The 24,554-nt window shown below is 36.4% G+C and overlaps 1 protein-coding gene across 1 annotated transcript; it reads left to right on the forward strand.

The window, feature by feature from the left end:
- Window positions 1-9,603: 9,603 nt before the first annotated feature.
- Window positions 9,604-20,581, forward strand: MFS3 (major facilitator superfamily transporter 3). The gene is made up of 5 exons (XM_067770178.1): window positions 9,604-9,945; window positions 18,014-18,222; window positions 18,748-19,534; window positions 19,614-19,900; window positions 19,960-20,581. Exons 1-5 carry the CDS (start codon window positions 9,906-9,908, stop codon window positions 20,137-20,139), a joined length of 1,503 nt encoding a protein of 500 aa, XP_067626279.1. The 5' UTR covers window positions 9,604-9,905; the 3' UTR covers window positions 20,140-20,581.
- The last annotated feature ends 3,973 nt before the right edge of the window (window positions 20,582-24,554 follow it).

Genomic DNA, 24,554 nt, shown 5'->3' on the forward strand with positions numbered 1-24,554 from the left:
AGTGGGCGTGGTCATAGTCCGATATCGTTCATTTTTCATACCAAGGTAAAGTGGGTTCAGATAAGTACGTTAACTGAGTTTAGTAAAGATATATCGATTTTTGCTCAAGTTATCGTGTTAACGGCCATGCGGAAGGACAGACGGACGACTGTGTATAAAAACTGGGCGTGGCATCAACCGATTTCGCCCATTTTCACAGAAAACAGTTAAAGCCATAAAATCTATGCCCCTACCAAATTTCAAAAGGATTGGTTAATTTTTGTTCGATTTATGGCATTAAAAGTATCCTAGACAAATTAAATGAAAAAGGGCGGAGCCACGCCCATTTTTAAATTTTCTTTTATTTTTGTATTTTGTTGCACCATATCATTACTGGAGTTGAATCTTGACATAATTTACTTATATACTGTAAAGATATTAAATTTTTTGTTAAAATTTTACTTTAAAAAAATTTTTTTTTTAAAAGTGGGCGTGGTCCTTCTCCGATTTTGCTAATTTTTATTAAGCGTACATACAGTAATAAGGGTAACGTTCCTGCCAAATTACATCATGATATCTGCAACGACTGCCAAATTACAGCTTGCAAAAGTTTTAAATTACCTTCTTTAAAAAGTGGGCGGTGCCACGCCCATTGTCCAAAATTTTACTAATTTTATATTTTGCGTCAGAAGTTCAACTCATCTACCAAGTTTCGTCGCTTTATCTGTCTTTTGTAATGAATTATCGCACTTTTTCGATTTTTCGAAATTTTCGATATCGAAAAAGTGGGCGTGGTTATAGTCCGATATCGTTAATTTTAAATAGCGATCTGAGATGAGTGCTCAGGAACCTACATACCAAATTTCATCAAGATACCTCAAAATTTACTCAAGTTATCGTGTTAACGGACGGACGGACGGACGGACATGGCTCAATCAAATTTTTTTTTGATCCTGATTATTTTGATATATGGAAGTCTATATCTATCTCGATTCCTTTATATATGTACAACCAACCGTTATCCAATCAAACTTAATATACTCTGTGAGCTCTGCTCAACTGAGTATAATAATACATCACACGGGTTATGGTAACGCCTTATTTCATGTTTATTTACGCTACAAATAATGTATGACGGATTTTTGTGGGCTATAAAACTTATATTTATGTTAAAGTTGCTAATACAGCAAGCAATATCTAATAATAAGGCATTATGTAAATCTTATTATATTTGGTCTATAAGCCTAATAATAAGATTTTTATATTATTCTATAATGGCTTTAATGGCGGTTGGTCTTAGGCGCGGATGCAAACGAGCACCACAATGCATGGGAGGCGAAGATACCAATGAGAGGGGCGAGTCGCTATTTTGTTATATCCTGCAAACTAGTTTGCAGATAGCCAACAGTTGAAGTGTGCTTACATATGTTGGTCAAAGATCCAGCAATATTATTGATAACATATTGAGTTCTGAACGTGATATTTCAAGGTATTATACTTGGTTCTTGCTAGACCATCATCCTCCGACCATGCGTATACCAGCTTCAGAGGGTAGAGAATGTGGGAAGCTTTACAAACCCTAGGTCAGCGAACTGAACTAAATCCCAGAAAAATGTAGAAGTAATACCGGGACAACAGAAGGAGGTTGCACATGTGGAGGAACTGGAGCAGTCACATGATTTCCTAAAAAAGACGTATAACAGGGCTTGCCCTCTAAGAAGATTCAGAGTAAAACCAAACAGCCATGGTGTAGCAATGAGCTAAATCTTCTTGGAAGACAGGTAAAAGAAATGTTTCAACTAACAAAGGCCGTGGTAAGCGAAGCGGTGAAATTTCCAGGGCGAAGAGAATGTCATGGAAAAATTTCTGTGCGGACATCGGTTGCTCCAGCGAAAAAGCGCGGTTGAGGAAAGTCCTAGCAAGGGGAAACATACATAGTCCAGGGATTAATAAAAAAAGAGAACGGGGAATGATCACGTAATAGTGAGGAGTCCCTAAATTGCAGGAAGATTTCTTCGCAAGGGGGATTGTATAAGGCCACGAAATCAGTGGACAGGGGTACGCCGCAGGACGGTGTGTTTTCACATCTGCTGTGGACGCTGGTCATCAACCAATTGCTGAGGCGGTTTTGATGACGGGCCCGTCAAACTTACGGATTACGCAGATGATGTTGCATTCGTCAGAAGTGAAAAGTGCCTTCCAAAAAATACCTCTTTGATGGATCAGGCGATTCGGGATATACATACCTGGGCATCTAATGACGAATAGACCGCCAACGCGAAGAAGACGGTTATAGTCTTGTTTACTAAGAGGTACAAAGAATGCTGGAGTGTACTTGGAGTTTAAAAAATCGGCATAGGAAGAAGCATACATCTACATATATTGGGTCCCAGGGCATATGGGAATATTTGATTATAAAAAGGCGGATGAACTAGCCATAAGGGGCGCATCTCCAGAAGCTCATTCAATAGACGTCCCAATTGAACTGGGTGAGATTAAGAGAAGGAGAGGGGTGCACATAATGCACCAAGCGCAAAAGGCGTGGATCATGGATCAAGCTCGGGTCTGTTACCACCTTAGACTAACAAAATTACTTCCATCATTAAAAAGAGAGGACTGAAGACTCATGACGATCGAGCACATTTGCTCGTGCCCTGCGCTTGCCAGGCTAAGACTTCAAGTATTAGAAGTGATACGGGCGTCCGATCTAGAAGCAGCAAGTGACATAGGCCCTCAAAGTGTGCTGAGAATATACCCGCGGTAGGTATGCCATGTTGGAAGAACCGACTAAAAAACCCAAACGACTCAGTGCAACCCTTTCAAGAGGTTGCAAGCGCAATTTATAGCTTTTCCAACCCAAGTATGAAACTCGCCTAGCCATGGTGATTCCTGTGAAGATAAGGCTCTAGCGACCTCAAGTTTCTTATGGAACTAAGGTGTGGGGTGCAATGGACTAGAAAGTTGAATGTGGTTATACTAAATCGTTCCCGAGATGGCCTGGCTTGTATCTTAATGGTGCTTGTTACCGGAGCGTACTGGATCTATATCCGGCAAAGGACTACAACATTAATAACACTCCCCAAATCCTTATAATAATTCCTTATGTAAGCCTTATTTTATATAGGCTATAAGCTTTATACATTACGTTATCCCTCAGATAATCCTTATGCCTGATGACGTAAGTACAAGAAAATGAAGAGTATTATAAGGAATACGCCATACAACTGATATTCCTTATAGCATTAAGGGCTGATGCCATAAGCCTTTGGCCATATGAAATAAGTTTTATATAAGGTTAAAATTTGTGGCGGGGTGTTTAAATTTATATAGGCTTTCTAAATACCCTCAAGAGTACAACCCAAAATGCTAACATCTGTGGTAAGTTCGTGCGTTGAACCCGACTGGTCTTATTGCTTCGCTGTTCTCAGCATTTTTCAATCTACTGCACTGCGTTTTTCTCGATACGGAACCATAATATTAATAGAAAAGTTAAAAAAACTTAAAAAAAAAAATAAAACTATTAAACTCTCCTGTAGATATAGCATTTTTCCTATTTGCCTTGTGGTATATTTTTACTTGTCCAATGCTTTGAAAAAAAATCTTCAAACTGAATGAGACAAATAAAGTCTTTGTTTGAAAAGAACTTTGTTAAAATCACAAACGTATGCATTTGAGTGGCTCATCGGTAGGAGCGGCACCTTCTGCATGGAAATCTTGAAGTTAGGAGGGGGGGCAATGTATAGCGCAGCAAATTGGCTTTTCGCGCGTGAATGAAAATTTGCTTGATATTAGAGCTTTAATTCGCTGCAGTGAGTGAAAATAAACCTGAGTGGAATTTTTGGTATTATGAAAGTCAAACTTTACATACGAAACCAAAGAGTTTTTTTTGTTAAGAGCCGTCACTCGATGCTTTGGCCTTTATCAAAGCAGTTGCTGGTTTTTTTCTCAGAAACATATTGTCGAATTTTGGGACATTCCGCTTATTTGAAAGCCCTTCTGATAACGTTCGGATCGCTAAACTGTTGAATAAATCACTCCAATATTCAGTATTGCAAGCTGGTCTTTATTCAGATTACTTTGGGAGTAGTACCTACTTCTTAATTATACGTCACAACCAATAGCGTGCTTAAATCAAAACTGATTAGTTATTACTCAGCTTGCGCTGATTTTATACTCTCGGTTTCCTCGTTCACCCATTTCTCCTAAGCTCTAGTAATTTCGCGAACAGTTGTACCTCATGCTTGGTTACTAGCTATATACTTGTATGCTTTGTAGTTTATAGCCTTATGCGTGTGTGTGTGTGAGTAACTACTTCGGCTTATGACCACATGTGCAGGTGTGTAAATGATGATTGATGTATTCATGTACACAAGTGTGGCTTGCTTTAATGTTTTTGTTGTTGCGATACTAATATTCGCCACAATATATAAAAGTGCTTTCTACACATTTTCGTGGCGTACTTGTGTTTATTTTAATGATTTCATAAATAAATTAATTCTTTTTCAAATATATAGGATGCGGTGAACCAAAACATGCCAAAACTTCCCTGAGAAAACATCGAGTGACGGCGCTTAACAAATAAAAAGTTTTTAACGAAACTACTAAAACGACATCATTAACGCTACTGCATGTACTCAATGGCGGCAGCCGTGGTATGTTGGTAGTGTGCTCCGCCTTCCACACCGAAGGTCCTGGGTAAAGTAACATTAAAAGGAGAATTTGAATAACTTACAGATTAGTGACTAGCTGAGTATGGTGAAAACGGCCATAAGACGTGTAACAGAGTTCAAATGGTAATATATTGAGTTTTTATAGGGTAAACTTCAACCCCTGTCTTATATCGAGACCGCCATGTATATGTTATACATATGTATGTATGTATCTTTGATCATAGCATTAATTTCTGAAAAGGTTAAGCTTAAAACATCATTTATTTGATTTTTTTAAGGACCACCTTAGTATATATGTATTTACATACTTCTGTGGCTTCCCGGCATAACCGAAAAAGTCATTTAGCTGCTTTCGAAAAATTAGCATTAAAGCTTTTGAAGTGTTTGTCAAAAGTTGCAAACTTTTATGACTTTTTCTTTTATAACATCATTGTTTGGGTTGCCACAGTTAAAATATTGTGCCGAATTTTCACATCACTAAGTAAATTCACAGTAACAAAAACATTAAAAGGCCCATTACTGATACTTAGCATAGACTTGACTTGGCCTGAGAACTGTCACTTACAGTTCTGTTAAATGAACATTGCAGTCAGTAACAGACTACTCAAAACTTAGCAACACTTAACTTGACTTAGAAGTCTGTTGAATTTTGATTTTCTATGTAAGTTCTACGTTTACATTTTGAGATGCCATTTGTTTGTTTCCATTTAATTTTGACATTTTGTCATACAAATTGACATTTATATAAAAATAAATTTCAACGCTGATTATGATGCCAGGTTGTATACGCCAAGTGGAGTATAATCGTGGCTAAGTTGCCAAGTTTACGCCAAGTCAAGTCAAGTCTATGCTAAGTATCAGTAATGGGGGCTTAAAGCTGAAGTCATTGGTGCCGTTTGTCGTATCGCTGTAGTCGTATCCCTAACGTAATCAGCTGTTTATCGTTACGACGGTAAACCAAAAACCAATTGCTTGGCTACGATACGGTTACGACCTTAGCGGCACCAATCATCGATTGCATTGATTCCCATAAGATTGGTCGAAACAGCTGTTATAAGGTTACCGATACGGTTACCGATAAAGCACCAATGTCTGCAGCTTAAAGCAAGCTACATAAACACATGTAGTCATCAGCCGAAGAAGTACTCACGCATACACCCGTATATAGCTATAAGAATATATATATATAGATGTATATAGATGTATATAGCTAATACCAAGAGATACAATTGTTCTGGAATACAGTTTCGCGAAATGACTAAACCTTAGGAGAATTGGATGAACGAGAAAATTGAGAGTATAAAAGCAGAGCAAGCTGAGTAGTCAGTAATCAGTTTTGATTTAAGCACGCTATTGGTTGTGAAGTATAAGTGTTATTGTGAAGTACTTTCAAAGTAGTCTAATAAAGACCATTTTGCATTACTGAATATTGGAGTTATTTATTAACAGTTTAGCGATTCGAACGTTAGAAGAAGGTTTCAAAGAAGCGGAATTTCCCTAAATTCGTTACAATATTTAAAAAATAAATTGTTCAGTTATGCCGAAAAAAAAATTAGACGTTTGGTGGAGAATTGTCGATATTATGAACTGAATATTGGATATTATTGCTATTTCTGGAAAGATTAACATTTACAGACATCGAGCAATAAATGAATTTCGACAAAAGTGACTTTTTCGGTTATGTAGGGAAGCCACAGCCCAACATACATATACATATATAAAATTTCAAATAAAGAATGTATGTATTTTTAAACATTCCAAATTTTTAATTCTTTTCAGAAAAGGGCCGTTTTTTATCATATGCAGAGTGTTGCATTTTAATATGTGTAAGGACCGCATGCATTTTTGTATGTACATATTATATATTTGTATGCCGATAAACTTATTTGTATTCTACTATGACTATGCGTCCAAGCATGAAGCAGCATATTTACCCTCGCTTCAAAAAAGATACATTTCGAGATTTGTGCAGCCGTTTCCCCTATCGAAATTTTGGGACGCTTCCGATAAACAGAAAAACATTAGCAAAACAAAATTACTGAACCGCCAGAAAGTAGAAATAATGAAAACTTTTTGATTTGTATTTATCAACTGGATATGTACGTATGTATGTATGTGTTTTTACGTTTGTGACTGCCCAGCAAAAATTCGAGCCTTATATAAGGCCTATTTCATATGGCCAAAAGGCGTATGGCATCAAGCCCGAGTTAAAGTTTACATAGTCATAACCATATTTTTACTTATCCATATCAAATTGGCATCAGTTATTGGTGCCTTAACCTAAAAAAATTGAAAATTTCATAAAAATGAAAAAAACGCAAACAATTACAAACATATACCACAAAAAATAGGTCTCTTAGTCAAAACGTATCCAAAACTTTAAATAAAACAAAAAAGTTAAAAAATTCTCCAACTCAGATATTTTTAGGTTATGGATATGGCGAAAAACCAAAAACCAATTGTTTGGCTATGGTATGGTTATGGGTTTAGCGTTATGGTATGGCACCATTAATCGATTACATTGATTTCCATAAGTTTGGTTCGATCAGCGGTTTTATCTGGTTATGGTTAAGTCACCATTAACTGGCCCTCCAGGCCTTAATTCTATAAGGAATATTACTTGTAAGGCGTATTCTTTATTATACTCCTTATTTTCCTGTATTTATGTCATCAGGCTTATAGATTATCTGAGAGATAACGTTATACATAAGGTTATAACCCATATTAAATAAGGCTTACGCGCGGCGCCGTGGTGTGATGGAAGACTGCTCCGCCCACCACACCGACGATCCTGGGTTCACGCCTCGGACAAAGCAACATCAAAATTTTAGAAACAAGGTTTTTCAATTAGAAGCTCTTAGTGAAAGCTCATCTGTATTGCAGATGCCGTTCGGAGTCGACATAAAACAAGGAGGTCCCGTCACGCCCATTTGTAAAAAAAAAATAAAAGGAGCACGACGCAAATTGGAAGAGAAGCTCGGCCTAAAATCTCTTCAGAGGTAAGGCATTGTAATAAGATAATACATCGAGCACACTTACCTGATTATAAGGTTAATGAACCAGGTAGAATAAGCAATAGTATGCCATATTATAAGTCTTATTACACATATAAAATGAGGCTTCCGTAGGACTTATTACAAGACGCCTTCTGACTTTAAATTCCTTAGTTCATCTAAATAATCTGTTTCAAAACATTATTTAAGTATAGATTGATAACACTGGTGGACGAAATAAAACTTTTTGTTGCATGGAGTTTTTTTGTTTGTTTGTTTTATTTGTGGCACGTACATGTTCAAGGAATTTAGATTGAATCCGTCAGACCTAGTGAAGCTTTTATGTACTAAATCGGTTCCCCTTATGAAACTAATAAAAAACCCTGTGCTCCAAGTTTCGTATGTAAAAGTTGTGTTGAGACCTCATTTCAAGAATCAAACTCCTGTGATATGGCGTGATCTGTCTGACCATCACGTCGACTGTTATTACACTCTAAATGGATTAAAAAGTTGCTTAGCTTATATGAGCATATATACCAACAGATGCTACACTTAACCTCCTCTGGGTGTTAATATGAGTATCAAGATGCACTTTCTCCATAGCCATCTGGACTATTTTCCCGAAAATTTAGGCGATCTCAGTGAAGGGCATTATTAAAAAAAAACAACAAATTATTTTAACTAAAAACTTTATTATCAAATACTGCGGGAGCTAGATCTGCTGGGAAAAACGGCTTCGATAAAAAGCCAGTCCATCAATAAATTGAAATAGAGCTGCTCATATGCGGATCCCTTAAAATGGCAAAAAGTACTTTACTTATTGAAACTAGTTTTATCGTCGTTCTAATTTTTCAAATGGAAAGGAAATTACGTGTCCTTAAAAAATGTTACGAAAATGTATCGCCTAGAGCTAGGTTAGGTTTATAATGTCGCAGGTTTTATTATAAACAGTAGTAAACCAAAATTTTTATTTTTTGGGAAAGAGCAAACAAAGATTTATTTTTTCATAGATGTCTACCACAAAAATGAGATTCAAAGGCGTCTATGTCCGCTAATGAATAAATGATAACATAATCTCGTCAGTTGGTTATATTGGTGGGTCATGAAACCTAAAAAGAACCTGCGTATCCGAAAGTGGCTTTTTTCTGAGATTTTGAAAATCGTTCCGTTACTTCTATGAGCGAGTGTTTTCATTACTAAATTCGCAATGGACGGAAGAAAGGAATCGTTTCGATGTGGAAAACATGACGCACATTATGATCGTGCAATTTAATTTTGCAAACTTGACGAGCCATAATTTTTTCGACATTTGTCAGACCCTACGAATGTTAAACTTTTAAAACAAATTGCTAGTTCACAGAAGTATGGATTGAGTCAGAAAAAAGTGGACAAAGATTCAACTGAAATTTAAATTTGATTTGTAGTCTGAAGATTTGACTTAAGCTATGCATCATATGTATGTTTCTCATGACTATAGGATAATGCAAGAAGGCTTGACTGAATATTATAATTTATATAGCAAAAACTGCATTAAATGCGGATAGTAACATGAATGTGTGAATCGTGTATTATTTTACTCTTATGCCTAAAATAGCCCCTTTACCTCCCCCCTTCTCTCCGTTCCCTATCACATATTCGATATTATCCTTCCCTCCTTCGGGAGTAGATGGAGAGGGGGGGGGGGGGGGCGGGTTATACAAGGGGTTCCGGATTGGCGTCCGAACGATCTGGTCACCCTACTAAAAGAAGACGTTATTATAAGGCGTATGATGTACTAAAGTTTATCCGTCAGGAATGAAATCAGTATTCCTTATTACTTACAACCTTTTGTGCCAGTTTTTGCTGGGTATACATGTAGAAATGGTAAGGGCAAACAATAGCTCGCGCAGATACCACAACAAGGCAGCCAGTGACTCGTTAACGCAACCGACCGGCCGCTGACTTGAATGGAAAGTCTCGCATTTTAACCAAACAAAAACTTGTGCACGCCGCAGAGAGTCCATTCAGTTTGCCTCCAGCATTCGCGCGCGTAGCTTCATGTTTGACGCCTTAGAGAAAGTGCGGAGGAACGAATAAATAAATTCCACTTTTGGTGGTTGCATTTCTATTTGGCATATATCGGTTCAGTGCTGAAGTTTTGAATTAAAGTGAGAGCAATGAAATAAATTAGCCTTTTTCTAAAAATTTTCAAAAAAAGCCAACGAATATTTCAAATATAAGAAAGGAAAACTCTATAAAAACAAAAACCATATAAATAGTTCAAATGGCTAACGAAGTTCCAGCAAGTGGCAGCGTTTTGGGAAGTAAGTAATTTTCCCTAAAAGAAAACTTGAACTACATCATCAAAAACTAACAAATGAATTACCGTTAGAAGCTAATATCTGAAATTTCATAAGCTCTCATTAGAGTTACATGTCAAAAAAATTTCAATAAATCGCATTATTTTGAACCATATTTACCTAAATATTCTTCGTCATCAATGAAAGTTGGCTTTTCAATGTGTTGGATATTCGCCACAACAACAGAAATGTCAATGTGAATGTTTGACCTTAAATTTGATAAAAGGTCGTTGTAGTAGTCCGTACCTATTTAACATCCTTGCCACGACGAGAAGAAAATCAACCGTTTTATATCATGCATATTTATATATGTATTTATGTATGGATGAATGTATATACATATATGTACCTACATGTGTTTGTGGAAAATTTTAAGAGTTATGAGCATCGTCTGGAAGTGCTGTGAAATTTCCATTCCACAAAGTGTACCTAATTCTGTGAATTAATTATTAGAATTTTTCACATACATACAAAACCCAAACAATCATATATAATATTTGCACATATGTTTGCATGTATGTATGTAAATAAATATGCGCACGTGCTAATGTGAATGTTTGCCAAAATATTAGTATACATATATACATATTTATTTTCTCACAACGTACTCTGTTTTAAGTTAATTCAACAAACATACGTACGAGCTTTAGACAGCTCCAAAAAAAAAAAAAATCAAAAAAGCTTGTTTATTTGGTTTTAAAATATAAAGCTTATTCTGATTGTCGAAATGACAGTTGGCCGGAAATAGCGACATCCGTGATGTGCGGGTAGCGTGATCGCTTACTGCGCCGAAGAAAGTCCTGGGCTGGAGTCCCGAGAAAAGATTCATCTAAATACTTTAGAAAAGAGGAGCTCGGCGTAGATCTCGAAGTTATTATTATTATTTTTTATCTTCAATCTAAACGGCAATATCATAGGTTTGCATTAAAGTTTTACGCCGATAACTATATCAGCGGCAGCGTCAGGGTGGACGGCGCGCCGACTTACGCCGGTGTTCTTACTTTAAAAATCTTGATTTTTCTATTTAAAAAATTAATATTTAGGAAAGGTTTTGTTTTTATGTATTTAAGGAAATCAACGTTTTGGCCATTTCAGAAAGATCCGGGGGTTTGCCTCAAAGTCTCGCGGATCATTCAGTTCCTTGCGGAGGCACTGCCCTGCATTCACTTACTCCAGGGAGGCTTCGAACCTAACCCTGGTCTAAGGGACTGGTACTGCTGCGTCTGCCGAAAAAAATTCAAGTACTTAAAATGGTCACACTTTTGTCTGTATGTCTCGTACAAAGCGTAGTTTCACCGAAAGAGATGTTCTGGTCTAACTCCTAATACTAAATAATAATAAAATTATGTCGGACAGCCAGGCGGCACTGCGAGCCTGGCAATCCTACACAGTTACATCTAAGCTAGTGGATGAATGCACTGAAATCCTAAATGCCCTGGGAGCCAAAAATAAGGTTTTGTTGGGAAGGTTTCCCGGACATCAGGGACATGAAGGTAATGAACATGCAGATTACCTAGCAAGGCAACGTGCTACATCAGCATTCTATGGTCCAGAGCCCTTTTGTGGACTCACAAAAGCACACACCAGGGAAGCTATAAGTAACTGGGAAACTAAACAATTCAGACGTCACTGGATTGATTGCCCAGGGCAAAGGCAGTCCAAACTGTTTATACTTCCGGCAACGAAAGTATCAGCCAAACTCATTAACCTAAGCAGGGAGGACCTAAGAACTCTTACTGGGTACTACACGGAACACTGCGGTCTACGATATCACCTAAGTAAATTAAATCTATCTGATACCCAAATTTGTCGTTTCTGTGAGCTGGATGATGAAACGCCGGTTCACATTCTCTGCGAATGCGTCGCTCTAGCTAGGCACCATCTAGGTGGTGTGACTCTTAATCCCTATGTGATATGGAGTAAAAAGCCTGAAGAGGTACTTAGATACATCAAGAGCACCCAGATACAACATTAGGCTGAAAGTTCTTGCACAATAGATCTGCACAAAGGTCGCAGTGCTTCCAGACCTTTCAGTAATAATAATAATAAACTCCTAATACTCGTTGTAGACACGATTTCTTTAAATTATTTGTTTCCCCTTGGGGGTCACGCACAAAGGTGACTTACGGTTGCTATTAATTGCCTTTTAATACTCATGGCTCTCGTGGCATAGTTTTAACGATTAACACCCAACGCTGGCCTATTTTTGATCGTTGAGAACTATAATTACCGATATGCGAACAGTAGTAATCCTGTCCACCACCAGTCACTACCACGTATCCTGGCCCTCACACCACATGCCAGCACAGAAGCTATAGGACTGCGACTTCGAACTCATACCTTCGTCGACGTCACTTTCCTAGAAGCTCTAGGTGTAACACCGAAGAAGTTGTAACTGATTCCTTTTGTCGCGCTATGCTACCGAGGTGCTGTGGTGGTAGCGTGCTCCACCTACCACACCGAAGATCCTGGGTTCACGAGCCGGGCAAAGCAGATGCCGTTCGGAGTCGGCATGAGACAAGTAGGTCCCGTCCCGCCAATTTGTAAGAAAAATTAAAAGGAGCACGGCGCAAATTGGCCTAAAATCTCTTTGGAGGTTATCGCGCCTTACATTTATTTATTTATGCTGCCGAGCACTACTGGAGAAACACCTTAAAACATTAGGAAGTAACTATTGGGCCAAGGATGCCGGCCTCGAGATCATAAGCCGTACAAGTGGATATTATTGCGTAACTTATAGGTGGAAATAGTATAATCATACATAATAAATTTTATAAAGATCCTGGGTATTTTTTTTAAATGTAGACCAACATTTCCAGACGTTTGTGCTCGAAACACTGATTTCAGTACACTGAAGGAAAAAGACTGGCAAAATCAACCGAAATACGGGTTAATTCAATCGAAATTTCTGTAAATTTTTGTCCATCGCAACAAGATGTTGAATCGTTGATTCGTAATTGACCGTTTTAGTAGTCAAATAAACAAAAAAGTTGTTTCATTATACTATACCCATAGTTTTGTTAAATTAACAATTATTACTGTCGCTCTAGGAATGCCAATCAAAACTGTTAATATGAAAGGGATTTCTGTTCTTTTGAAATTACCAGCGCAAACTGTTAAATTAACCGAGTGACACTACCAGTGAAATCTATTAAAATAACAGATATTTATGTTTTTTCTAGATAAATAGCGTAAACTTTTACATCAACAGAGTTTGCTGTTCATATGACATTAATACCTGTGGAAAAAATAAAAGCCGGATAAATATATATTTAAGCTTACGTAGTTTTTTTTTTATTTGTATAAATTACACATAAGTACATATCATTTCTAATGATTTTATTGCTATATTTAGTAATATTAATTAAAATAATAATAACTTAAATCTGAATTCAAATAAACAAACCTAGTTCCGAATTATCATCGACAGCTTTGTACGAAAGTATGTTGCCATATACATATGTATTTACGTAAATATATGACTACAAAAATACGCATGATTGCTATATATATATTTGCTACATACATATTCACACACGCGTAGTACATGTTCTAGCGAACCACATTGGTGTCGTTTTCAAGAACTTTATTTCTACTTTTTCTTTAAAAATTTTCACCATATTGTTATATTATAATTATAGTTATATTTGTGTACGCACATTTGATATAAAATGTTTCCATTTCCTTTGAATCTAAAACAAAAATCGGACAAATAAGTACATATGTCTGTACTTACTAACCGATCTTCAATTGGGCGTACATCAAATATGCTGGCACACATTAAACATTATACACTTTTATTAAACGCTCTTTCAACAAATTTTATTTTTTATAATTTATTTAATTAATAGTTTTGAACTTCGCCGCGCGTCACTTCACTTTTCTCATAGAAAGGAAAATAGTAGTGACGAAACTAATTATCAATTCATTCAGTTGCAGTTCATTCTCAATTTCTTCTCTGTCATGTAGAGTTGCCACACGTGATTGTTTCGAATAAAATTTGTAGTATAAATGTTTGAAATGTTATATTTTAAATAGAGAACTTGTAAGTTATAAAAAAGTAAAGAATCAAATCGCGGGAAGGTAATTCACCTCTGGAGTAACTTTACATGTAATTCGGCCAGTTTAATTCTCGTAACACTTTATTTTGAAAGGACTCCAAAACAACTCAAACTTTTATGTTGTCGGAAACATCAACATTAAAAAAGGATGTTTTTTATTATCTTATTAGATTCGTTCGCGTGAGTGAAAATTTGTAAAAACTTGAACAAAGTGTTACTAACTTTGTAAAAATCCTGTTCGTTCAAACAAAACTTTTGCAACAAGAGGGCGCAATTCTGCATTTCGCTTGGACGAGAAGTTGCAAAATTGTACCCGATAAATAGGTGTCCCGATATCGCATAATTATTTGCGGTGTTATGCACAGTAAATTCAAAAAAGTGTTTTTTCGTTTTGTATTGATAACTGAAAAACTAGTTTTTTGTTGTTTCCCCAATTTGTGTATTTTTTGATTTGGTGGCTTTCTTATTTTGGTGTTTTTTTTTTAAATCTTAGATTGATTATGAATCTGTCAATTTTACAGAATTTTGTTAACTTAAGAGCGAAAATTTCTCTTCTGTTTAAATGACTAAACTAATTGGTTCGCTTGACAAAGAACTCGGTTGAATTAACGATAATTCGATCAATTTCACCGAATCTCCGTTAAGTCAAGAACAACAGAACCGATTTGTTGATTTTACTAGCACCATTTCTTTCAGTGTAGTCTTTGTTAAACCAAAACGATATTTAAGAATGAAAGTCGACCGATTTTAAGTTGTTGCTTGCATGCCTTTTGATACAAGAATTCATTATAAATAACCGCGTAGCTTCAGTTTTCAGCCTAGTTCGACTGTCCACTACGTTAGGGTAATAGCACACCCGGTCATTTGTTCGACTGTCTTGGGATAGCTTTTGCTTCACCAATTTGAGTGTTCTTGTGAAGGACAAAGCCTCGCCTGGTAAATATATGTGCCTACGTATTCACATATGTAAGAGGAGCCGTAACGCGTAGGTTATATTTAAACTTAGTTGGTAGGCTATAAAGAAGTGTCAAACCAAGAGACTTTGATATTGAATGACGAAGTGTGAAAATCAAAATTAACATTTGAGACGCTATTGTATAGTTTCGCAAATAAACAACAGATGTTTGAGTATAAGGCCAAGTGATTTCTCAAAGCCTTCTCATACGTACATATATCCTCAACTTAAGTATGAGGTGGGAATCATTTCAAAGGAGTGTTTAAACCCCTGGAACCTGCTAAAGGATTTTGCATCACTGATTTCGCTTATTATTTTAGCCAATCTGAATATAGAATTTTTGAAAAAATCGGCACTCTTTTCGGGTAGCTTGCTTTTTAACAACTTAAGGACAATTGGATGTGGGTCATTTTATTTGAATTCATTGTTCCTTATTAAGTTTTTGAAAAAAATTATGCAAAGTGAGCATTTAAATTTTTTATATAACGTTTCTTTTAGTGCTTTGTTTTAATAACTTGGTGAATTGGGTGATGCAAAATCCGTGTTAAGCTAGCATTGAAAGCGACTGTTTTTTTTTTTTTTTTAATAACTTTTGAATGGGTGGAAAGAGTTAAATTTCGCAATTGGATTCTTATAACTGGCAGTGATGCGCATCTGTTGATACCCCTTTCGACCATATCGGACCAATTTTCGACATGAACAATAAATGGCCTAGACAGTTTTAAATGATTAGAAAATGTAGTAACGCGCCGAACGCCGCCGCCGCGCCGATATATTTGACATTCGGGGGCGGCGTATATATCTAGTTTGCATGACCATATCTATACATATTTATGGTAAATTTACCCAAGAGTCCACCCGAAATTTTTTATATCTACAATTTCGATGAAACTTTGTAAATAGTTCTACTATTGGACTCAACTTATATACAAAATAGCAAGACCTAATAAGAACGGTTAGCCAAGATACAGGGGCTTGAAAATTTGGCTGCTCCTATTCATTCGGAAAATTTAGTACGAACATTTCGGATTTCTTTTTTTTTTTGGGCAAACAATGTTCACTCTTGACCTCACAACTCAGATAGAAGAAATGAAAGACATTTATTCCATTCGCTTCGTGCAATGTGAGTGTATTTAGTATTAAAATTGTAAAATTTTACGAAAAGTTCACATTTTAAGAATTCATTATTTTAGATTAAAACTTATGATCCTGCTTGAAATAAAAAAGCTTTTTTAAGATCTGTCTAATATACATTATTATGTGTAGTATATGTATGTGAATATGCAAGAACTGATGATGTACATACGTGTTCGATATTTTTTGGAACAAGGTTGTTTAAAAGTCACTTAAGATATACAAATTAAAATCTTCAATAAATGGCGAGATAAACAATTTATTAAACAACTTAATTTATTGGATACTCGAAATCTGCTTTGTCTACTTTTAAAAAGTGAGCCTCGCTTTCTGTTTTCACTCTCTATCCCATTATCTTCTACTTTTTCTTCCTCATATATGGGATCTCTATGCCGAATATCGAATACCTGCTTCAGCTGACCAACCGATTTCAATATATTTGTTTTTATAAACCACTAAGAAACTATATAAAACTAAGGCATGTACAACTTTTAAAATCGCATTAATTTGTATATATAAGATCCAGATAGATAATTGAGATATTCATTGCCATACTGTAGCTTCTGTATCTTCTTGCCTCTAGAGGATTGTCTTTCCTAGGTATCTTGTCATAGATACTTTCTTGATTTTTCTCTTCTCTCCCCACTAACACATCCAATTTGAAACTCATAGTGTCAAAACGCAGCCGCGAGTTGAAAAGGGAAGCGAGCCGTCTTTTCAAGAAGAAAAAAGCAGAGGCAGAGAGGCGTGAGTGCGAGCAGCTTGAGCTTAAGTCCGGGGCAAACTCCTATAAGAACGAAAACGTCGACCTTGTAACCGATGTCCAGAAAGTACTTAGAATATGGGGGGAACACTTCTTTGCTCCCCTAAATGAAGAAATCGATGTACCGCACGGGAATGATGATGGAATTAATGTCCCCCATCAGATTATGACGTGGTCAAAATAGCAATAACCAACTATTCAAATACGGCCGCGAGGAGTTGGTAAGGCGCATGTACCAGCTTCTTTGCAAAAAATGGTCGGACGAATGCAAACCGTACGATTGGAATCTAAGTGTTCTTTGCCCAGTCCACAAGAAAGGCGATCCTGCAAACTGTACCAACTATCGCGGGATCAGTCTTCTTAATATCGCATCCCGTCAACCGTATTGTGCGAAAGATTGAAGCTCACCGTGATTCGGCTGATTGCACTTTATCAGTGCGGCTTCACACCTGGTAAATTTACAATCGACCAGATTTTCACAATCCACCAAAGCTTGGAAGAAACACGCGAAAAAAAGAACTGACACACATCACCTCTTCATCGATGTTAAAGCCGTCTTCGGCAGCACGAAAAGGCTGTGCACAATGACGTTAAGCAACGCCATCAGCTCAGTCACAATTGGGAAGAACCTCTCCGAGCCGTACGAAACTAAACGAGCTTTCAGACAGGGTGACTCCTATAGTTTGATTTCTTTAATTTGATGCTGAATAAAATTATACTAGCTGCAGAATTTAATCGCCCTGGAATAATATTCTATAAAAGCGTGCAGTCTTCGAGGAATGCGCCCTTTTTAACTAATTCATCCGCTTTTTCCTTCCCATATATTCCCATATGCCCAGGGACCCAATATGTATTCTTCTTCCTGTCCCGATTCTTTCCAGGGATTGCTTACACTCGGACAGACGGACATGCCTAAATCAACTCAGATCGTCATCCTGATCATTTCTATATACTATTTGGTGGGTCCATCTTTTCTCTTTTAAGGACTTACAATTTTGAGATTCGTGAGAAACTTAATATTCCATTTAATTTTCATGAAAGATATAAAAAAGAAAAGCTTGAAAATAACTTTTTCAGTTTTGTTTAACGTTTATATATTTTTTTTTTTATTATTTACAGAATGGCTTCCTGCTCGCTACATATTGGCCGTACTCGGCTCAATCGGTATGGCTATTATATATGGCCTAAAGGTAAATCTCAGTGTAGCAATGGTTGCTATGTTGAATCATACAGCAATCGGATCTAATGGGCATGGCTCAAGTAAATCTAATGAATCTGAAGTAGAAGTTTGTATGAGTCCAGATGGGGGGAATGTAACGATACAAGAGGTGAGTGAGTTAAAATTCAATAATTTTTTTCATTCAGATCCTTGCACGTTTTGCCAACGATTCTTTTCGTATACGATTATAAATTTAAAAATTCAAAAGTGTAAAAATAATTCTATGTATTACACCAGTTCTCAATAATGAAACTAACCGAGTAAATATTGCCCAGTAAAGTTTAAAATTTAAACCGAATAAATTAAGAGGTTTTAAATTTAGGCTCAAACGTTTAAAATGTGCTCAATTTTCTACAAAGTACTTTTCGTATACTAAACACTAGTTTTCGAATTAAAATTGCTTAAAATACCAATAAACCATGAAAAGTTCTCTAAACCTTTTTAACATGACATTTCCTTCAAATTTCTAATTATAGGAGCTTTTTTAAGAATTTTGAGGTTATATTTTGTTGGTTGACGAAATATCGGGTTTTTATCTGTTATTTATGTTATTAATTTTAAAAATGTTTCGTAAGGTTTATTGCAAATTTTGTAGATTCGAGTTTTGCAAATATGATTTTCCCTATAATTCCAGGATGGACCATTTGTTTGGAACGATAGTATACAAGGAACTTTACTTAGCTGCTACTTCTGGGGCTATTTGATATCACAGATTCCTAGTGGTCAGGTAGCTGAAAAATTTTCTGCTAAATGGGTGATGTTCTTCTCGGTAGCCATCAATGTAATTGCCACTCTACTCACTCCCATACTGACAGTGCAACACTATGGAGGCTTAATTGCAATGCGAGTACTAGAGGGAATTGGTGGTGGGGCTACGTTCCCAGCTATGCACTGTTTGATCGCAGCCTGGGCGCCACCAAATGAACGTTCTCTCATGTCAACCATAATTTATGTGGGAACATCCTTTGGCACAGCGATTTCTATACTTTTGGCTGGTGTTTTGTCCGCTCAATGGGGCTGGGAGTCAATATTCTATTGGATGGGTGGCCTTAGCGTGATCTGGATAATTTTATGGCTAATCCTTATACAAGATAATCCCAATAAGCAACGTTTCATCAGTTCAGAAGAGCGACAAATGATAACATCACAGTTGGGTTGCGAAAATACGTCCGCACATGACGAACATCCGCCGGTGCCTTGGAAGAAGGTGCTGACATCCATACCATTCTGGGCCATTTTAATAGCTCATTGTTGCAGTAACTGGGGATGGTATATGTTCCTTATCGAAATTCCATTTTATATGAAACAAGTATTAAAATTCGATGTGGCAAACAATGCCAAGTTTAGTGCGCTTCCCTACTTTCCAATGTTACTTGTAAGTATTTCATTGGGAAAATGTTTGGATTCTTTGAGGGACAGAGGTAATTCAATTTTTACTTGTTCAGTGGAAAACAATACTGATAAATCACATGTCCTTTAATTTTTAAATATTTTTTGTAGGAAAAATAACAACAACAACCGCACGCAAATTAGCTACGACCATGTGCACAATAATACCCGGCGTTTGTTTGCTGCTCCTTTGCTACATCGGCTGCATGCACATGCTTGCCGTGACTATAATGACGATCGGCATTATCGGTATGGGCGGCATGTTCTCCGGTTTTCTATCCAATCACATTGATATTGCACCTAACTATGCTGGCACATTGGTCTCAATTACAAATACAGCAGCGACTGTTCCGGGCATCATAGTTCCAAAGTTCGTCAGTTATATGACTAAAGAAAATGTGAGTTTATTTAAGTTTTTTTTTTTAAGTTTGGATTTAAATAATCTTTACCGTTGCAGCAAAACATCGGAGCTTGGCGTGTAATTTTCTATGTTACAATTGTCCTGTTCGCCATCGAGTTTTTGGTCTTTGTCGTATTTGGTTCCGGTGAGGAACAGCCTTGGAATAAGATCGAAAAAGAAGATAAAAAGAATGAATCAACACCATTGAATTCACAGCAATCGAAGGATAATGTTTAAAAATCGTATTATTTGAATAGATTTTAGTTTAAGTTACTACACAGCTTGTGTTTATGTACACATTAGGGTGTGGCGTTCTTTTGCTACAGTTGAAATATTGTTCAGCACACCAAAAAATTTAAAAGTACCTCGACTATTCGTGAAGCAGGTCTTTAAGCTTTAGCGAAAAAGGTCAGTTTAAAAAGTGGAATGGCCCACCTTAATACACACACATGCACATATTCATACACTCATGCGCACACTCAACCACTCGACCATATTTAATTTAAGAGGACCATACATGCAATAAGAAATTAATTACTCTTTATATTATTATTTAAGTATCTACATACAGGAATTTTTAAGGTTAGTTTTAATCAAATTTGTAAAGGCACTCACTCAAAATCATATTTATTATTATTTTCGCAATATTTATTATAAATAAATATATATTTAAACCTGGGTTTTGTTTTTTCTGGTTTCGCAAATTCACACTCCGAGTGTGTTTCTGCCATGAAAAGCTTCTCAGCGAAAACTATATGTACTTCGTACCGTTAAATTAAATTGAGAGAAGCTCGGCCTAAATCTCCTCGAAGGTATATTGCGCCTTGTATTTATTTAGGTTTTTAAGAGACTTTCTATTCCGTATTTTTATTTGTTGGTCTTCAAGTGCTATATTCATTACTGTATGGATGACCTGCTCAGTTTCTGCCGTTTCCAGCTAGAGACTGTGTTCAGCAATACATTTATTTCCGCTGTGCATGATCTGGCAGCTGTTATTACAGCAGCCACATAGCTTCACAAGTTAGATACTGGCCGTCAAGATATCTAGAAAATATTGCGGTACCTTGGAAGAACTTTACAGTGTTTCAAGCATTACATCTCACCTGGTTGATTAAAACCCTATTTTGACACCCAGCGCGATGAGCAAGATTATCGCTCCTGCTTGGTCACCTTTATCACCCTGGCCCAACATCGTTCTGGATACTGTAACAGGTCAAGATCTTACTTGTCCACAATTAACCCCGACATACGTAATGAATGTCCTGCATGCGATGTGTCCCCACATGACACCAACCATTTTTTCAATTGTAGTGTGGAACCTACGTTATATGTTCTCTTTGTGACTTTTTCTTCATTTTTTTTTTTGTTGTTCTTATTGGCTGGTTTTTAGTATAATCTTTCTTTCTTTAGTTTTTGCATATTTCCACTGTCTTAGAATTTCCTATTGCTTCATGACCGTCTGTGTCAGGAGCATTCAAAGGAATTATGCAATTTTAAACTTTGGCAGGGTTAATGAGTCTGCCTTTCCTGTTGATTGGGAAATTTTAAGAGTTATTATATTAATTATTTGATGCTCTTCCTCAAAATCAAATTGAGTTTTAAATTTAAATAAAAATCTGTAAATAATAGAATGCTAAAAATAAAATTAGATACGAGCTTGAACAGGTTTTAATTGCCTATATTTCATTTTCATATAATTTTTGAGTATCGTGGCTATTGCAATGGTCAATAGCACGATAACGCAGATTAACACTGCTAGCCAAACATCAGGAATGTTTGGGTTCGTTTTTGTCTCTACCTTGGCTGGTGGTTCGTATTTTACTATTCTATTTTCAGATACTTTATTTTCGGAACTTACTGAATTTTCCTTCCCTAATTCATAACCGGCTAATGCTATCATTATGCCGTGAAATATAGTTATTTTCCTGCTTCTAGTTATGAGTAAAAAAAAATTTCCATGAAAACGTCTGCTAAGTTTAGACTTCAACAAAATTTTCTTGGTTTTTATGTAAGCATTCCATTTTACTTTTATTATTTTTCCCTGATTTATTTGACATTATAAAGATCTAAGAAGAATTTTGTTAATTTTATTTTTCCTTATTTAATTAACATTATATAAACTACTAGAAGAACCGACAGACGTTGTCCTGCCCTAAATTTGCCCTATCTGCATACATAAGCTTTTTCCGTCTGACTCCGCCCTCCCCCCTCTTCACTTTTCCTAATCCTTTTATTCACTCCTCCCTCCGTCTTTTTCGCTTCATCTATCTCCATCTTCGTCTCATTCTATCTCTTTCTCATCTTCTTCTCTCTTTTCTCTTCTCTCAATTTCTTCTCATTCTTCTGCATCCCTTATTGCCTGTCCCAGAGGGTGGTATGTATTTTATTTCAGTCCCAGTCCCAGTCCCACTCCGAGTCTCAGTCCCAGTCCGTCTCTGGATAATATGTTACTCTGTACTAAATCACTCATCAATAGCTTCCATTTGATATCCATATTGTATAAACACTATCTAGGCATTCACTGGCCCACGTTTTGGCCTATATCTCAAGACCTTAGTCACCCAGGGGTATGAAAATTACCCTCTACTAAAGCACACATCAACAGCTTTCATTTGTTATCCATATTTAATAAACACATTCTAGGGGTACTCGGGTCCACGTAAACTCAAAATGTACACTTCTTTTTATATATATAGATTGTATAAAATTTGTTTCTAAGATTTTTGATTTTCTTAAAAAAATTATTTTTAAATTGAAATTTATTTTGAATTTATTTTACAAAGTATTGTTTAAAATTAGATTTAATGCTATTTTTTCTACGCCACATTGGACTTCAATCTTTCTCTCTATTTATACTCAGTTGAGCAGAGCTCACAGAGTATATTAACTTTGATTGGATAACGGTTGGTTGTACAGGTATAAAGGAATCGAGATAGATATGGACTTCCATATATCAAAATCATCAGTATCGAAAAAAAATTTGATTGAGCCATGTCCGTCCGGCTGTCCGTCCGCCCGTTAACACGATAACTTGAGTAAATTTTGAGGTATCTTGATGAAATTTGGTATGTAGGTTCCTGGGCACTCATCTCAGATCGCTATTTAAAATGAACGATATCGGACTATAACCACGCCCTCTTTTTCGATATCGAAAATTTCGAAAAATCGAAAAAGTGCGATAATTCATTACCAAAGACGGACAAAGCGACGAAACTTGGTAGATGAGTTAAACTTATGACGCAGAATAGAAAATTATTAAAATTTTGGATAATGGGCGTGGCACCGCCCACTTTTAAAAGAAGGTAATTTAGAAGTTTTGCAAGCTGTAATTTGGCAGCCGTTGAAGATATCATGATGAAATTTGGCAGGAACGTTACTCCTATTACTATATGTATGCTTAATAAAAATTAGCAAAATCGGAGAACGACCACGCCCACTTAAAAAAAAAAATTTTTAAAGTCAAATTAAAAAAAAAAGTTAATATCTTTACAGTATATAAGTAAATTATGTCGACATTCAACTACAGTAATGATATGGTGCAACAAAATACAAAAATAAAAGAAAATTTCAAAATGGGCGTGGCTCCGCCCTTTTTCATTTAATTTGTCTAGGATACTTTTAATACCATAAGTCGAACAAAAATTTACCAATCCTTGTGAAGTTTGGTAGGGGCTTAGATTCTAGGACGATAACTGTTTTCTGTGAAAAAGGGCGAAATCGGTTGAAGCCACGCCCCGTTTTTATACACAGTCAACCGTCTGTCCTTCCGCTCGGCCGTTAACACGATAACTTGTGTAAAAATCGATATATCATTACTAAACTCAGTTCGCGTAATTATCTGAGCTCATTTTGTATTGGTATAAAAAATGGGCGAAATCTGACTATGACCACGCCCACTTTTTCGATATCGAAAATTTCGAAAAATGAAAAAAATGCCATAATTCTATACCAAATATGAAAAAAGGGATGAAACATGGTAACTGGATTGATTAATGACGCAAAATATAACTTTAAAAAAAACTTTGTAAAATGGGTGTGACACTTACCATATTTAGTAGAAGAAAATGAAAAAATTTTGCAGGGCGAAATCAAAAGCGCTTAGAATCTTGGCAGGAGTACTGTTCGTGGTATTACATATATAAATAAATTATCGGTACCCGACAGATGATGTTCTGGGTCACCCTGGTCCACATTTTGGTCGATATCTCGAAAACGCCTTCACATATACAACTACCACCACTCTCTTTTAAAACCCTCATTAATACCTTTAATTGTAACCCATATCGTACAAACACATTATAGAGTCACCCCTGGTCCACCTTTATGGCGATATCTCGAAAAGGCGTCCACCTATAGAACTAAGGCCCACTCTTCTTTAAAATGCCTATTAGCACCTTTCATTTGATACCCATATCGTACAAACAAATTCTAGAGTCACCCCGGGTCCACCTTTATGGCGATATCTCGAAAAGGCGTCCACCTATAGAACTAAGGCCCACGCCCTTTTAAAATACTCATTAACACCTTTCATTTGATACCCATATCGTACAAACAAATTCTAGAGTCAGCCCTGGTCCACCTTTATGGCGATATCCATAAATGGCGTCCACCTATAGAACTATGCCCCACTCCCTCTTAAAATACTCTTTAAT

Source organism: Eurosta solidaginis, chromosome 2 (assembly GCF_040869045.1).
Source record: "Eurosta solidaginis isolate ZX-2024a chromosome 2, ASM4086904v1, whole genome shotgun sequence".
NCBI classification, from domain to species: Eukaryota; Metazoa; Arthropoda; class Insecta; order Diptera; family Tephritidae; genus Eurosta; species Eurosta solidaginis.

Bases quoted from the DNA above. Each gene is read 5' to 3' on its own strand.
- MFS3 (XM_067770178.1), top strand. From the start codon at position 9,906: ATGGCTAACGAAGTTCCAGCAAGTGGCAGCGTTTTGGGAA. The intron at 18,223-18,747 runs GTGAGTGAGTTA...CTATAATTCCAG, and splicing joins GGAATGTAACGATACAAGAG to GATGGACCATTTGTTTGGAA. The intron at 19,901-19,959 runs GTGAGTTTATTT...TTACCGTTGCAG, and splicing joins GTTATATGACTAAAGAAAAT to CAAAACATCGGAGCTTGGCG.